This window comes from Eptesicus fuscus, chromosome 10, assembly GCF_027574615.1.
Source record: "Eptesicus fuscus isolate TK198812 chromosome 10, DD_ASM_mEF_20220401, whole genome shotgun sequence".
Taxonomy (NCBI): Eukaryota; Metazoa; Chordata; class Mammalia; order Chiroptera; family Vespertilionidae; genus Eptesicus; species Eptesicus fuscus.
In genome coordinates this window covers 15531639-15548113 of record NC_072482.1, presented here as the reverse complement: position 1 = coordinate 15548113, position 16475 = coordinate 15531639, and the positions used below count along the sequence as shown (strand labels likewise).

The 16475-nt window shown below is 41.9% G+C and overlaps 1 protein-coding gene across 1 annotated transcript in view; it reads left to right on the top strand.

Moving 5' to 3' along the window:
- The first annotated feature begins 2490 nt into the window (after positions 1-2490).
- CLIC5 (chloride intracellular channel 5) overlaps positions 2491-16475 on the top strand; it is a 179707-nt gene continuing 165722 nt past the window's right edge. Inside the window, exon 1 of the mRNA XM_008153222.3 lies at positions 2491-3176. Within this exon, the coding sequence (XP_008151444.2) occupies positions 2646-3176 (531 nt within the window). The 5' untranslated portion in view covers positions 2491-2645. The remainder of the gene's footprint in view (positions 3177-16475) is intronic.

Below are 16475 nucleotides of genomic sequence, written 5' to 3'. Positions count from 1 at the left end.
AGGAATTTGGCTTTTACTGAGAGAAATGGGGAGCCATTGCAGGGAGTTAAGCAGGAGTGGAATGACCTGACTTGCATTGTAACAGGATGACTAGTTTCATGTTACAGCCAGTAACTAAATCATGACGGGTGTGTCCTGAGAAGGGATAAAAGGGGACTAATTTGATAAAATGTCTGTGTGCTCTTGGGCCCTTAGTTTCACCAACCCTGCTGCCCCACTGGGTCATCACCATGGTGAGGACTTCGTAGCGGGCTGTGTGCATATGCACAGGCTGAAGACAATTATACTTTGGTAACAGTGCAGGGTGGCATATAATCCAGTGCCTGATTATAGTTACCCACTGAAAGTGGTAACAAATCTTTTTGCAATGAAAGCACACATTCTTAAAAAGAATGTCGTGCTTGGCTGGTGTGGCTCAGTTAGTTGAGTGTCATCCCATGCACCAGTAAGTTGCAGGCTCCATTCCAGATCAGGGCACGTGCCCCGGAAGCAGGCTTGATCCCTAGTAGTGGGCGTGCAGGAGGCAGCCAATTGATGTTTCTCTCTCCTTGATGTTTCTGTCTCCTTCTCTCTTCCTCTCTCTGAAATCAATAAAAACATTTTTTTTTTTAAAGAGCAATGTCATCGGGCCAGAGATTCACTCCGTTGGTTGGAGCATTGTTCTGTACACCAAAAGGTTGCTGGCTGGATTCCAGTCAGGACGTGTACTGGAGGCAACCGATGTTTCTCTCTCACATTGGTGTTTCTCTCAGTCTCTTGCCCTTCCTGTCTCTCTAAAATCAATGAACATATCCTCAGGTGAGGATTAAAAAGAAAAAACAATGTCACACAAAAGGGATGGAAATTGGTTCTTGGGGAACAAAAATTTTTATGTATAAAGACAGATTACATACTGTATGTAAACAGATATCTAGTATATTTGCAGTATTTTAAGTTCATGGGGAAAATATCTACAAAGGATTTGGGGGGCGGGTGCAGGAGCGGGGAAGGTAAGGGTGTGATCATGAAAAAAAGTTGGAAAACGCTGACTTAAAGGAAGGGCGAGAGTAGCAGGAAGATCGTTGAGCTAGATGTTAGGAAGCTGAAGCTGAAGTCAGATCATTAGCTCTGTGCAGACTTGGAACGTTCAATTCAAATATAAAATAAAATGTCAGGCTGAACGGTCTCTTGGGTCTTCTCCAGTGCTAAAGTTATGAGGAGGAATTGAGCTGGGGCTTCCATCAGTTACAAACACCTGGTTCTGGAACCTATAGTAAATTATCAGGTATTTGGATCCATCAAACCTCAGTTTTCAATAAGATGAGGGGCTAGTGTCAATAGTCTGCTTCTGGCATTTCTCCTCTTAGCTATTCTTTGAGTTAGAACTCTATATTCTTTATTAGAATTCTAGAATTCCCAAATTCCATAATTCTAGTTTATTCCACAAGATATTTGGATACAACATTGGAGCTAAGTGTACAACAGAGTTTTGTCACAATGTTCACCAAAAGCTTTGAAACCTGTCAACTGGAGTTGCATTGCTTCTCAATTTTCACGTGGTTTCTAGACATTGAAGTCCTTTTACAGTTCATCTGGGTTGTCACTTCAAAGGGAAAGATGCATGTGATGTGGTGATGGGAAGAGGGAATTAGCAGAACAGAGGAACAGATTGAAAAACAAAGAGCCTGTATATGACATCTGTATATGACATCTTCTAGCCAAATTTGTACACAGTTCTTTGCTGCTTATGCCAGACCTGGGCCAGTTGCGAGAAGTAAACCTTGAATAGTTTATTCTGTGTCCATTAGGGCTTTAGTTTATCTTCCTGGCCTTCTTACTATACTTAGTAGTCCCTTAATAACAGAGAACATATCTTCTAACTCACATGTTTAGTGCTCAGTTCAGTATCCTGTTTATAATAAGATCTTAGTGAATGTTTGCTGACGGTGATGACCACCCAGATTGAAGAGGGAAAAATAAAACCCAAAGCCATAAATCTTGGAGCCCCTTCTTTTTGGTGGTCTGTACTGATGCACCCATACACCAGAGCATTATCTTTTTTTCCCCTTCTGCCACTTAATCACCTGGTGCTATTTCCAGATAAGAAATGCAAATAGAGTTTATTACCCAACTGGAGTACACATAACTCATTTATCATTGGGTATCAATACTCAAATAACTGTTTTGTTTTGAATTCAGCTATAAATACTGTTAGATATTACCATTGTGAAGAACTGAATTGCAGAGACGTCTTGACTGTTGTCAACATTTGAGAGCAATTGGAAGAGGGAGCTTCTTTTAGTGACAAGTAGTGAATTATTCAGAATTTTAATGTGGACATGGACGAAATTCAATTCAACCTCCAGTAGACCCAACCAAAGAATTGAAATTACAATAGGAAAACCCCAGAGTGTAGTTGACATGCCCTTAGGAATGAAAGAGTTAACTGAGTGTGTAAGCTTTATCTTGTGCCAATGGACTTGTGCTTTGCTGATTAAAGTCTCTGGTAAATGATTGTTAGAGACTTGTCATTGATAGTGGCTGCTAATTTCTGTGTTTCAAAAGCCTGTTGACTCTTCTGCAAGGGAGTGCAGCATCCTCCATCCCTTTACCCACTTGGGTTCTACTCAGATCTGCTTGCAAAAGGATCCATCAGATACGTAAACATGAATGATGAAGACTATAGCACCACTTATGACACAGTCCAGAAAGAGACGGTGTATGAGGTTCCAGACCAGCCAGCAGAAAATGAAGGTCCCTTTTATCATAACATCCATGAAGACTTGAGCTCAGAAAACAATTTATATGCCACTGAGCTGGAAACCCATGAATATGAATCTGTATCATTTGATGCTGTGGGAGGTGAGGAAAACAGCTTGGCTTTTTCCCAACCAGAAGAAGAAGGCTACCTCCAGCCTTATGCGGTATGTCCTGAGGCCCAGGATCCTCAACCAGATGAGCCCCGGGAGGACGAGAATGTCTCAATGGAAGAATTATACTCGCCAATTCAGGACCAGGAGACGAGCCCAGAAGAGCCACAGGAGAACAGAAGCATGATGGAGGGGAGCCTGCCTTCTCCTTCAAGCTTCACCGTCCAGAACAGCAGTGAATATTCCCTCACCTGCTATTCTGCTGCCAATGATTTGGAAGAAGACGAATCAGCTTCCACGAACCCCGAGATCACCCTCTTTGTGAAGGTAAGGCTGCCTCAGACAGGAACACCTGCACTCGCAGGTGGCATAATTGGTGCTTCATTTTGCTCTGAGCGACCAGGAAAGGATGCGTGGTGTCAGGGTCCTGGGATCTCAATATGTAGTCAAGAGTAAGGCTAATTAAATCCGTCATTCCATGGTTCACCCAGGAAGGCTCAGAATTGCAGGACTGGAACGTCAATTTAAAGCGAGTGTCTAATCATTGACTGCTATATACGATGGGCAAAGCGTTTTTTAAGAGTTGACTTATGAGTGAGCAGAAAGTGCTGCTGAAATCGCTACCTTGTGACAGACCTGAAGTACATTATCCCATTTCCTTCGTCAGCATGATTTTCAAAAACAAAACCAAGGCTTGTGTGAGAGAGAAAGTCAAATCCGCCGGCTGGTGCTAGAGTTTCATTATTAATGTTTCTAAGGTTACAGGTGCTTCAGATAAATGGTCAATAAATGTTACCTCTGTCACTGAGCTTGCCCTTTTGGTACCAATCTAAAATATCTGATTAAGTAAAACCATTGCTGTAGTAGTAAGACACTAATTATCAGTGTTAATGTTTAACACTTACGATATTTAAGCAAAGAACTTTGGCGATCTTTGTATCAGACTGATATGTGATAAAGATTATGGCTATGAATATTATTAAAACATAAAAAATACTCCAGGAATTGATTAATTAATTACGATGGAAAACATTTTTCCCAACATACATCCCCCCAACAATATTCATATTTACATGTTTTTTACATATGAGGGCAACATATTAGTAATACTACTATATATTTTTAAATATATTTTATTAATTTCAGAGAGGAAGGAAGAGGGAGAGAGAGATAGAAACATCAATGATGACAGAGAATCATTGATTGGCTGCCTCCTGCATGCCCCACACTGGAGATCTGCAACCGCAACCCAGGCATGTGCCCTGACCAGGAATCCAGCCGTGACCTTCTGGTTCATAGGTTGACGCTAAACCACTGAGCCACACCGGTCAGACAATACTACTATTTTTTGCTAGTAAAAATTGTTACTCTATGAAGCTACAAATCTCCAGTTTATAATAATTTCTTTTCTTCCTGGTTTCCAAGAACTCTAATGAAATACACTTTATTTATTAATTTAATGCAGTTATTTTCTACTCTGTACTGTCCCCTAGTGATTTTGTGTGTAAATTGTATCTCCTTTATTCTACCACAAGGGCTTTTTAAAAAGTAACTCGCAGCCCTAACCGGTTTGGCTCAGTGGATAGAGCATCGGCCTGCTGACTCAAGGGTCCGAGGTTCAACTCTGGTCAAGGGCATGTACCTTGGTTGCGGGCACATACCCAGTAGAGAGTGTGCAGGAGGCAGCTGATTGATGTTTCTTTCTCATCGATGTTTCTAACTCTCTATCCCTCTCCCTTTCTCTCTTTAAAAAATTAATAAAATATATATTTTTTAAAAAGTAACTAGCAGAGTGTTTGATTCATATTTAGATACCCAACAAACATTCTTGTACTATACTGAGCATTTGTGGGAGAAAGGGAAAAACAGGGAGGCCCCTTGCTCTCAAGAAAATCATGGGGTTCTGGAGACACGGGGCTGAATTTGGTGAAAGAGGAGCGAGGCGAGTGCTGTGGGTGTTCTGGGGGGAGGGGACCTTGGAGCCGGTGCCTTCCAGCCTCCATAGCCACATCACCATTGTATCCATTTCCAGGAAAAACTCATTTTTTAAACGTGAGGACGAGGCCTATTTGTTCTCAGGACAGAAGCACCCATGCAACAGGCAATCATCCTCATCATTGGTACCAAGACAAATTTTTGTAAATTTGGCAAAGTGTTGATTTCACCACAAATTAGCCTGTCACTGGTATTGAACCAAACAGAAGTTGAAGGAAAAAGAGATGCTGGCATCTCTAACTGGTGCCAGTGACAGGAAAAACAGCAGGAGAGCAACGTGTGATTCCTAAATTATTTATGATCCGTGGTACCATAAAGCAGATATTGGACTTATTAACTTTTTATGTTTATATTCTTTTAAAAAAATGTTTCATTAATTATTTTTATTTCAGAGAGCAAAGTGAGAGAGAGAGAGAGAGAGAGAAGAGAGAGAGAAGAGAGAGAGAGAGAGATCAATGATGAGAGAAAATCATTGATGGGCTGCCTCCTGCACATCCCCCACTGGGGATTAAGCCTGCAGCCAGGGCATGTGCCCTGACTGGAAATCGAACCATGACCTCCTGGTTCATAGGTCAACACTTAACCACTGAGCAACACCATCTAGGCAGTTTACATTCTTTTTAATAGAATTCTGTTAACAATATGTTACAGAATGCACCATACACCTCAGCTCCTGTGTGTGGCCGCCTTTTTAAGGATAGTCAGCAAAACTTGCAAGAAGACAGGCAGTTAGAGTCTGCTTCTATGCCCCTCATCTCCTCTGCAGATCTTTATTATGTTACATGTAAATATAATATATGAAAATGGGTAAACAGGCTGTTCTGCTTGCATGGGAGTGTAGAGTCTGAGTGTAACCTGCTCAGGCTCCTCCTCCTCCTCCTAGCAACCCAGAGAGCATGTGGAACCCCCAAATATGATGGGGTCAGGTGTGTGCACCACCTCCCTAGTGGGACTTGTTACTGTACAGTCCAGGGGTTTCTTCTCCTGGGCTGTGCTAGTGTGGACAGCATGGGCTCTGTCTACTCCTGTACTCATTTGTGTATGTTCCTGCCTGTTCTGGCATCTCCAACTGATAATGGTGACAGGAAAAACAGCAGGAGAGCAATGTGTGATTCCTAAATTACACTGACCAGTCAGTGAAAATGTCACACAGGCTTGTAACTAGGTCCAACCAACATTGTACTGAGGGTCAGCCATTTCAGGGTGTTGGCCAAATACTTAATTAAAATATATCCTTTATTTATTCATTCAGCAGATAGTTATCGTGCCAGGCCCTGGGTTTATAACCATGAAGAAAACAAAGTCCTAGCTCCCATGCACTTCATGTTCTAGTGGCAGAGACAACTGATGGACAAACAAATAAGTAAATATCTAATATGTCCAATGGTAGCTGTGCCATAAAGAACATAAATCTTTATAGGGTGGATTATTTTCCTATTGCTGCCGCAACAAACTACCACAAATTTAGTGGTTTGAAACAACACTGCCAGTGGTCTTAATCCGGCATCTAGAAGAGGTTCAGGAATCTGAGAAGCACTGTGTGTAAATTAATCAAAAGTCCAGAGACAAAACGTAATTTTGGAAAGCATTTGGGGGGCCAGAGGTTGGCTCAAGAAACCAAGTTCTCTTGTCTCTCTGGACCCCTTGCTTTTTATTAACACAAATTGTCCTAAAGCAAGGTAGGTATACATATCCAAGGCCAGGGTTTAGTATACAGAATCCATTGTCAGATTGGAGGAATTGCCTTCGGCTGTTCAGGTGTTTGGCCAGTAGGAGGCAATAACATGTAGATTGAAATGCCCTCAGCTGTCTGGCAGCAAGCAATCATTTATGCATCCTTTTCAGTCTTGGGGAAATGCCCTCAGCCATTTCCAGATGATTCAGCCTTGCTGACATGCTGGAATTGGCTTCTGGCACAACACAAATTAATCTCTTACAGTCCTGGAGGGCAGGAATCAAATTAAGTTTTATGGAGCTAAAATCAAGGAGTTGTAGGGCTGTGTTCTGGGAGCTCCAGGGGAGAATCTGCTCTTTTCCCTCCTCTCCCTGCTGGGGCCTACCTCCTCCTCACTTGCCAACAGCACAGCATCTCCCCACCCCCTCCTGCTTCCATCTGACCTGACCCTCCTGGGGCCCTCTCATAAGGAGCTGGTGACTAGTTTGGGCCCACCAGGATCATCCAGGGCAACCTTCCCATTTTAAGAGTCTTAATTTAATCACATCTGCAAAGTCCTTTCCACCACAGAAAGTAACATTCATGGATCCCAAGAATTAGGACATGGGTGAATTTGGGAGACTTCATTCATCTTCCCACAATGGGACCGAGTGCTGGTGTGTAAGGGAATATGGAGGCAGTATGCCTGGACTGGGGTGAGGGAGGGAGGTGAGATGACAGCAGATGAGGCTGGAGAGGTGGAGGTGGGCACAGATCAGACAGTGAGGCTGGGAACTAGGAGGGCAGTCTTTCATGGCAAACTAGGGAACTTGGATTTCATTGTGAAGACTAATAGGATGTGTGGAGAAGGATGTCATGAGCAAAGCAATGTGTAAGGTGATGGATAAGCCAATTAGAATTTCCATCTATCCTGTAGAGAAGGACCAAACAGACATCCACCAAGCTTCCTTTCTAGATTAGCCCAGGTGTTTAGATATAAATGCACTTTGTATAAAAAGAATATGTATTTTTAAGTTATTTTTCATTCAACTGTCTGGATAGGGCCAAATACTTAGATCCTTGGCTTCATACAGACAAATTTCTGGAAAAAGTTAGCAAGTATGATATTGATTTATATATTGTGTGTTTGTATATCTAGCTATTTATAGGGGGGGTGGCATATGGATTCAACACAAAGTTTGAGTTGAGGGGTGTGTCAATATAGTTTCCAATAAAAAAAGTTTGTGTGGCTGGCCTACCTGGATGGACTACTTGCACATTGAGATGTTTGGAAATAGCTGGAGCCCTGAAAGGATCTTCCTGTTCCACGGTCCCTAGGAACACCTGCTTTAATGTCAGTCATAAGGACATGTGAACGCACGTCCTTGGAAGCAAGTCTGAGCCCACGGCATGTGCCCCATTGTCCTTTCACAGAACCAAGGGAGTATACAAAAATGGAACAATGAGCAGGTTTGAACAAAGATTTCTATTCTTGTCACTTTTCTTTTTAATTAGGGTGCTGGGAACACCATCAAGTCCAAATTTTATTCAAAACTATTTTCTAGGTGCCCCTATGAGCTTGTGGGCTCTGTGAATCAGTGCTATCAGTTAGAGAAGCACCAGAATTGTAAAGCTATGACAAGAAACTTGAAAACAGAGGAGTTCAGGAACTTGCTCAAAGCTGCCTGTGAAATGGGAGTAAGCCAGGAGTTTGGCCTCTCAATCCAAGGCCCTTTTTCTTGGGTGCTAGATGCTTATGAATATGCAAAACTCTATACAAATTTTGTGTGTGTAACATGATCTCAGGAGGGCCCATGAACTCTCAATGTTATCTATCTCTGTGATGTATCCCACTTGCCTACCTGGGTATTCATCATGTCTTCTGTGTACGTCCATGTTGGTTTCTCCTTAGGCCTCTCTCTCTAGTTTATAGATGGCCGTCTTCTCCAGTGTCTCCACATGGTCCTTCACCTGTGTGTGTCTGTGTGCTATTCTCCTCTTCTTATAAGGACACCAGTCATGTTGGATTAAAGCCCACCCTAATGATCTCCTTTTAACTTAGTCACCTCTTTAAAGACCCTGTCTCCAAATTCTGTCACATTCTGAGGTACAAGGGATATGGTTCAACATATGAATATTGGGGAGACACAATTCAGCCCATAACACTGAAATGTTATAATGTCCTTTTAATGCCCTTATCTCTCTCTCTAGCTGTGAAGTGTCGAAGGAGGGCCTGCTTTCTATCCATTCTCATATACTTGGTCTATGGCCACTTACACGAGGATTGAATGATGGAAGGAGGGACTACATCACCCAGAGATCCTCAGGACATGGAGGGAAGAGGAAGGCTCGGCCCAGTGGCCCGCAGCAGTAGGGAGAGTGTGCTCCAAGCCCTCTATGTTAGTTTCATAGAGCTGCTGAGACAAATTGCCACACATTTTATGGCTAAAAAACAACAGGAAGTTATTCTCTCACAGTTCTAGAAGCCAGAAGTCTGAAGTCAAGGTATTGGCAGAGTCACACTCCCTCTGACAGCTCTAGGGGAGACTTCCTTGCCCTTTCCAGCTTCTGACGGCTCCTATCATTCCTTGGCTTGGGCTGCATCACTCCCCTCTCTACCTCCGTTACCACAAGGCCTTCCCTCCTGTGTCTCTGTGTTTTCCCTTCTCTTCCCTTATAAACACTTGCCAAAGTATTTAGGACCCAACCCAATCCAGATGATTGCATCACAAGATCCTTAACTGAATTACATCTATAAAGACCCTTTTTATCCACGTAAGGTCACATGTGCAGGTTCTGATTGGACATGTCTTTGGGGAGGGAGGCTCTCTTCAACCCATCGCAGCCCTGAAGGTAGGATTGAGTTGAATTGATGGGAACCTCTGGACATGAGCAGCCACTCCTGGATCCATATTTCCCACCAAATGCAAGGGGTTCTGTGAGAAATCAGCAGCGTTTGCATCTTCATCTCGTTAGTTCTCAGACATTCATGAGAATGCCTGGCATGTTCCTAGCATCATCCTGACGTTGGGCAGAAAGCCAATATTCTGAGAGCTTAGTTTGATTTGTTGAGCCGTGAAGGGATGTTCCAGTCAAAGGACTCGAGGATTTGCCCCACGGTTGGTGTTAAACAGTGCAAGGAGCTACAGCTAATTCATTGTGTCCTGTTTCTGGGCCTGCTTTTGTGTTTCTGCATCCATATAATTGACCAAATACTGTTCTGTCAATAGACACGGAAGGTAAACCAAGCCCAGTGACCAGGAGAAAGTGAGGGAAGAGAACATCAGCTGACTGGGTTGGGGCTGCCAATCAAAACACCGGGGAAGGGAGGAAGGGGAACAGTGTTAGAATAGTGAAAGACATGATGTATCCTTTCTGGACTCCCATTGTTAAAGGATAGGTCACCAGAATGTCAGCTTCTTGAGGGAAGGGACCACATGTTGCTTATCTCTGCAGTGCAGTGTCCTGGGTGTGCTGGGCTTGACACAGTGGGCTCTGTAAATGTTGGTCAAGGTGAACTGAACTCCGGTAATTTTCACCTGCCTATGGAGTAAAGACCATCCCTTGGGACAGAATTGCAAATCAGATAGTAACTCCCCTGTGTTAAACCTTGCCCATCGCCAACACCTTTGAGCATCATATGCAAGGTCTTATGTCCTGTCCCTAACAACCTGAGAGCCTCTCCGGTCCCATCTCCCACCCCTTCCTCCCTCACTCATTATGCCCCAGGAATGCTGAGCTCCCCACAGATGAGATGCTGTTCTGCCTCATCTGGCTTTGCCCTTGGCGATCCCTCTGCCTGCAGCATCTCCTCCCCTTTGGCATCATATAACCCAGTAATTCCATTTCTAAATATATGTAATTCCACTCCTTTTCTTTCTGGACTTATGTTCCCTGGGAAGCCGGCTCTGAACCTCCAGGTTGTTGCTACCTCAGTGCTTCCCTCCAGCTTAGGGCTTGTCACCTAACATTGCCATCCTCTGGGGAAGGGCGTGTCACCACCCGTTCCTCCCTAGAGTGAAAGCACCATGGGGGAATGTTCTCCAGCTGCATCTTACCTACCTGGGCATGTACACCCACCCTTAGCACAGAGCCGGGCCCATAGTCGGGGCTTGCACATATTTGTCGAATTGAATTAAACTGATCTGATAGTGGGAAGAGTAGTTCTCTTTTGAAGGGAAAGCTTACTAGTGTTCTCTGGGGAATTTGGTCAGTGTTCACGTAAGGGCCACTGTGTCCCTGTACTCACTGATAGTTGCCTTGGAGGTGGGGTTGAGTAGCTAGTGAGTCCTGATACAAGCCAACTGGTGAGGTAGGGGGAAAAGAGAAGGGGAGATTCATATTTCCTGAATGTTTACTTTGAACCGTGCTCTGTGTTAGGTCACCTGCTTTATTGATATTATCTCTGTAATAGGACTGAAGAGCTAGGTCCCCATCTGGATTCTGGCACTGACTGACCATGAAACTTTGGAGAAGTCATTTACGCTCTCTGGACATTAAATTTTTCACTTGTAATGAATAAAAACAGTTTGAATGAGTTAAACCCAAGAGTCCCCGGGTTCTAACCTGCTGCGTATGAAAGCTTTTCTCCCCTATAGTAAAATAGTTTCTCTCCCATGGAGAAACGCCCCCTCACATCTTCAATTTATATTCTCCTCATGTCCTCTGCAGTATATAGTGAACATACTATTAGGCAGCTCTGTGATTTTTTAAATAGGGAAAAGGGAAATTGTGAGTAACAAAGATAGGGATACCCTCACATAGAAGCAGGATTGCGACTCAAATCATATTGTCGAGAAGCAGGTTTGGGAGCCAAACTGTCTTTTCTCCCCACATTTAATGTGTTTGTTAATTGTTTGCGTGGTTCAAACTTTGAAAGGTACAAAAGCTGGAGTTTCTCCCCCACCGTATTCCTTCAGTCATCCCACCTCCATTTTCTGAGGCAATTCATTCTAGAATTTTTATTAAGTGCTTCTTGAGACCTTTTATGCCCAGTCCAGCAAATATGTGTATGTTCATATATTTGAAATTATCTCTTTTTCTTTCCCTTTATTTAATACAGATGGTCTTATACCATATATCCTATTATGTATCTTGCTTTTCAGGGGGATCAATTTTATTGGGACATAATTTGCATACATTAAAATTCAGCAATTTTAAGTATAAATTTCAATGAGTTTTGAACAAATGTATATAGTCGTGTAACAACCATCACAATCATAGCATAGAATAAATATGTCCATCACTTCAAAAAGCTCCCTCTTGATCCATCTCCATGCATCTTCTTCCAGCCACCCCTTGACTCCTGGCAATGACAGAGATTTTTTAAAATTTATCTTTATTGTTGAAGGTATTACAGATGTTCCCCATTTCCCCCCATTGAAACCTCCACCCTGCCCCTTCCCCCGCTCCCCCCCCCGCCCCGCAACCACCCAACCAGGTCTTCACTGCATTATTGTCTGGGTTATGCATATATGCATACCAGTTCTTTGGTTAATATCTTCCCACCCCCCCAGCTTTTTTTTTTAATCACTCTAGTTTTACCTGTTTAAAGTATATAAATGGAATTAAACTCTGTTTAATCTTTTGTGTGTGGTTTCTTTCACTTTAGCTGTATGCTTTTTAACTCATCCATGTTAGTACATATATCATCAGTTGGTTTCTTTTTATTACTGGGTAATATTTCATTGTATGATTACAACACCATTTGTTCATGCATGAACAATTGATGGACACTTGGGTTCTTTCCCAGTTTGAGATTATTATTAATAAAGCAGCTATAAACATTCACATATAAACTTTTGTGTTGATTCTTTTTTCATTTATCTTGGGCATATACTTAGGAGTGGAATTACTGGGTTATATGGTCAGTGCATGCTTAACCTTATTTTAAAAAACTTTCAAGTTATTTTCAGAATTTGTATGAGACTTCTAGTTGTTTCCCTTCCAGCACTTGGTATTGTCAGTCTTTTTTTTTTTGGTATTGTCAGTCTTTTAAGTTTTAGGCATACTGGTAAATGTACAATGGTATTCCATTATAGCTTTAATTTACATTTTTCTAATGACTAACGATGTTATGCATGTTTGCATGTACTTACTACACATCATTAAGTGTTCTTTGATGAAATATCTGTTTAAATATTTTGCTTATTATTATTTTAGCATTAAGTCTTATTGAATTTTAAGAGTCTTTATATACATAAGATAACGTTTATCAGACAAGTGTTTCTCAAATAGTTTACACGTCTGTGGCTTCATTTTTCATTTCATAAGTGTTTTTTGAAGACACAAGTTTTTTATTTTGATTAAGTCCATTTATCAATTTTTCCCCCCTATGGTCTGTGTTTTTTGTGCTCTATCTAAGGAATGTTTGTCCAACCCAAGGTCACAAGGATTTTTCTCCTATTTTCTTCTAGCAGTTTTATAGAATTAAGTTTTATATTTAGTTCCTTGAGCCATTTTAAGTTAATTCCCCATAGGTTCTCTCTCTCTCTCTTTTTCTCTCTCTTTCTGCAGCTCCATTCTCTCTGGTTGTTAGATCCTCAATGTCTTGCTGCCTTGACCTTCCCAAACTCCAAACTTCTTCTCCTCAACTCAGAGAGACTGCCAATTTGTATTTGGGTCCTGTTCTACCTGTCACAGTGTCTGAGAATCATCATTTCAAATAGTTGTTCTGCTTTACTAGTTGTTCAAGGTAATGTTCTAGTTGCTAAGAATAAATTTGGTTTCTTTTACTCAGTTCCTTTGGCCAGCAGTGGAGGTTGTCCTAACTGGCCTTAAGATCCCCATTCCTCTTGAGTTGCTTCTCCTTTCTTCCCAAATATTGGCCCCTTGAATTCAAGTTTGAATTGCAGTTTGGAATATAGTCATGAAGCTCAACTGAAGTAAAATCTAATGCTAATGACATTAAAGTAACTTTTGTGGGGACAGTTATAGCAAATATTTGGCCTTTAGGCAAAGATTGCTTGCTGACCTTCCTCATTTCTATTATCTTTTAAGAGTATATTGTCTTTTGAAAAGTCTTTATTATGTACTTTAAGTTCTCAAAAATGAGGAGACAGGAAAATAGATGTCCTAGCTGATCATTCACCAAAACAAGCCAAAATACCATACCATCTTCTCTTCTTTTAAGCTCTTACCGTTCAAGCCTCTGGTGATTCTATGAGTTACCTTGGAAAATTCTAGGAAAAGTGGACTTACTACAACCAAAAGGAATCCCATTTTCAAGCTACTTTCTAATGTTGTTGTCATGTGCTAATGAGTGGGATCCAACTCCTGATGACCCTATGAATGAGTCATTTCCACATGTCCTATCTTCAACAGCCCTGCTTAGCTCCTGTAGACTCATGCCTATGACTTCTTTTATGGGGCTAATCCATCTCATGTTTGGTCTTCCTCTTTTCCTGCTGCCGTTTATTTTTTACAACACTATTGTCTTTTCCAAAGAATCCTGCCTTCTTATGATGTGCCCAATGCTTCAGTTTTGTCATTTTTGCCTTGAGCAATATTTCAGCTTAATTTGCTCCAAGACCCACTTGCTCATTTTTCTGGTGGTCCAGGATATTTTTAGAGATATCTTCCAACACCATATTCCAAATGAATAATTTTTTTTGCCATCATCCTTCTTCACTATCCAATTTTCACATCCCTACAGAGTAATTGGGAGTACAAGGGTGTGGATGATCTTAACCTTGGTCTCTAATGACACAACTTTGGTCTTGGTGATCTTTCCTAATTCTTCCATTGCTGCTCTTCTTGGTCTCAGCCTTCTCATGATTTCTTGGTTGCCTCCATTATAAATTTATACCTTCCAATACCTTCTGATACCCAGGCCCAAAGTGTCCAGAATGAATTTGTGTATGAATTGTACCATGTACATAGGAAAATGCTCTGGTGGGCAGCTCTGCTCCCAGATAACACTCCTTTCCTAATATGAGATGACTTTCCATAGGAAAGAAGCATGAACTTTGCCCTGAAACCAAGGGTTTTATAGTTTATAATATTAAGAACCTGGGCTTTAAGAACCAGGTCCCCAATGCTTTCTGAGCAGAGCCTTCCACATCCTTCATGAGCCTTCATGAGTAGAAGTGCCAGACCTGTCAGAAGCCGTCAACCTTGCATGATTGCCAGGGCTTGGTGCACAACTGTAACCTGGCAACAGTCAAAATAAATAAGGGAACTCACTGTTTAGGAAAGCACTAATGTTCTGAGGTTTCAATGATAACAATGGCACGGTAAATATGTGAGGTGGTAATGAGTAATTGACATGAGTGCCTTTTGTTAACTGGACCACAACTGCAGGTTGGTTTTTTCCCTCTACAGAAATATTTGTGTTCACCTCTGTGGTGGCAAAAAAAGAAAGGACTTGGTGGCTAGTCTTTTTCTATTTATAGCAGCAACCCTCCACAAACTGGCTTGATTCTTCTAGAACTGTGCTGTTCAAAATGATAGCCATTAGCCGAAAGTGGCTATTTAAATGTAAATTAACTTAAATGAAAAAAGATTGAAAATTCCATTTCTCAGTCATGCTAGTCCCATTTCATATGCTCAACAGACTCATGTGGCTAATGGCTCCTGTATGGAAAGTGCCAATCTGGAGTATTTCTATCATCACAGAAGGTTGTGGAGGACAGTGCTATTGTAGGGCTAAATGTAGCAGTAAGCCTGGAACCCAGACCCAGAGATCAGGGTCCTTCTCCTCAAACAAACAACTGCCAAATGAAAGCAGGGCCGGTTATCTGGGGTTGGGGGAGGAGGTTGTTACTGAGAAAACACAAGGGTAAAGGTTGAACAATTGTGAGTGTGGTGAGTTCTTATTTCATAATAAACATTTTATAGATACAAGAGTGAACTCAGGTCAATTGCCTGTCCCTTCCTATGTATCTCTTTGATCTATTTCAAATCAGCAGGTTGAAGAATCTTTATTGAGCCTGCACTCTGCACTTCACATGCACGTGCCGTGAGAGATAGAAAATGGTCTAAGAGGGGCCCTTTCTGTGAGGTGCTGGCCAGCTAGCTGAGGGGGAAGATGAATACCGCAAAGCATTTACAAATGAATACGAGAGTTGTGGTAGAATCCAGTTCCAGAAGATATGATTCACAGTATCAAATAAGCACTGAGGACATTCAGAGACAGATGAGAACTGGATTTATCAGGGAAGGCTTCATGGAAGAGGCAGGCTTTACACTCTGAAGGAAATGTAGGAACCAGGGTGGCAGGTAGGATCAAGGAGGAAATTCCAGGCCTCAGCAATTAAATTGTCCTCATTCCTATGTCACCTTGGGAGGCAGTTTAGCCCAGTGGTTTAAAGCTGAAACCCTGGAGCTACACTGTGTGATTCACATTGTGGTCCTGTCACTTACTAGCTCTGCAATCTTGACCAATTCACCTAGCATCTCACTGGATCATTATGAGGATAAAATAAGCTCATTTATGTAAAAGTCTTAGGTACAAAATTAGTGCCACTCCGATCAATCTCTTTCCCCCAGGGATTGTTTGTTTTTACTTATAGTATTTAGATCGACTAGCTCCTCTTTAAAAAAAAAAAAAAGTATTTTTACTGATTTCAAGAGAGGAAAGGAGAGGGAGGGAGGGAGAGAAACATCAATGATAAGGGAGAATCATTGATTGGCTGCCTCCTGCATGCCTCCTATGAGGGTCAAGCCCACAACCCTGGTATGTGCCCTGACTGGGAATTGAACCATGACCTACTGGTTCATAGGTTGACACCCAACCATTGAGTCACACTGACCAGGCACAGCTCTTCTTTTTAATAGAAGTCTCAATAATTTGCACTTCCTTGATCTTTCCATGATTTACTTGGTTTGGTTTTCCTGATTTTTACTCTTTTGTGATTGGTAAATATACCTGATTTAGATCAAACCAATCCACAGAAGAATGCTTCAGCTTGTCTCATCAAAATACTCATGCCCTCAGAGCCCTGGATAGGATCCATTCAATTACCAAATTGAAGGGT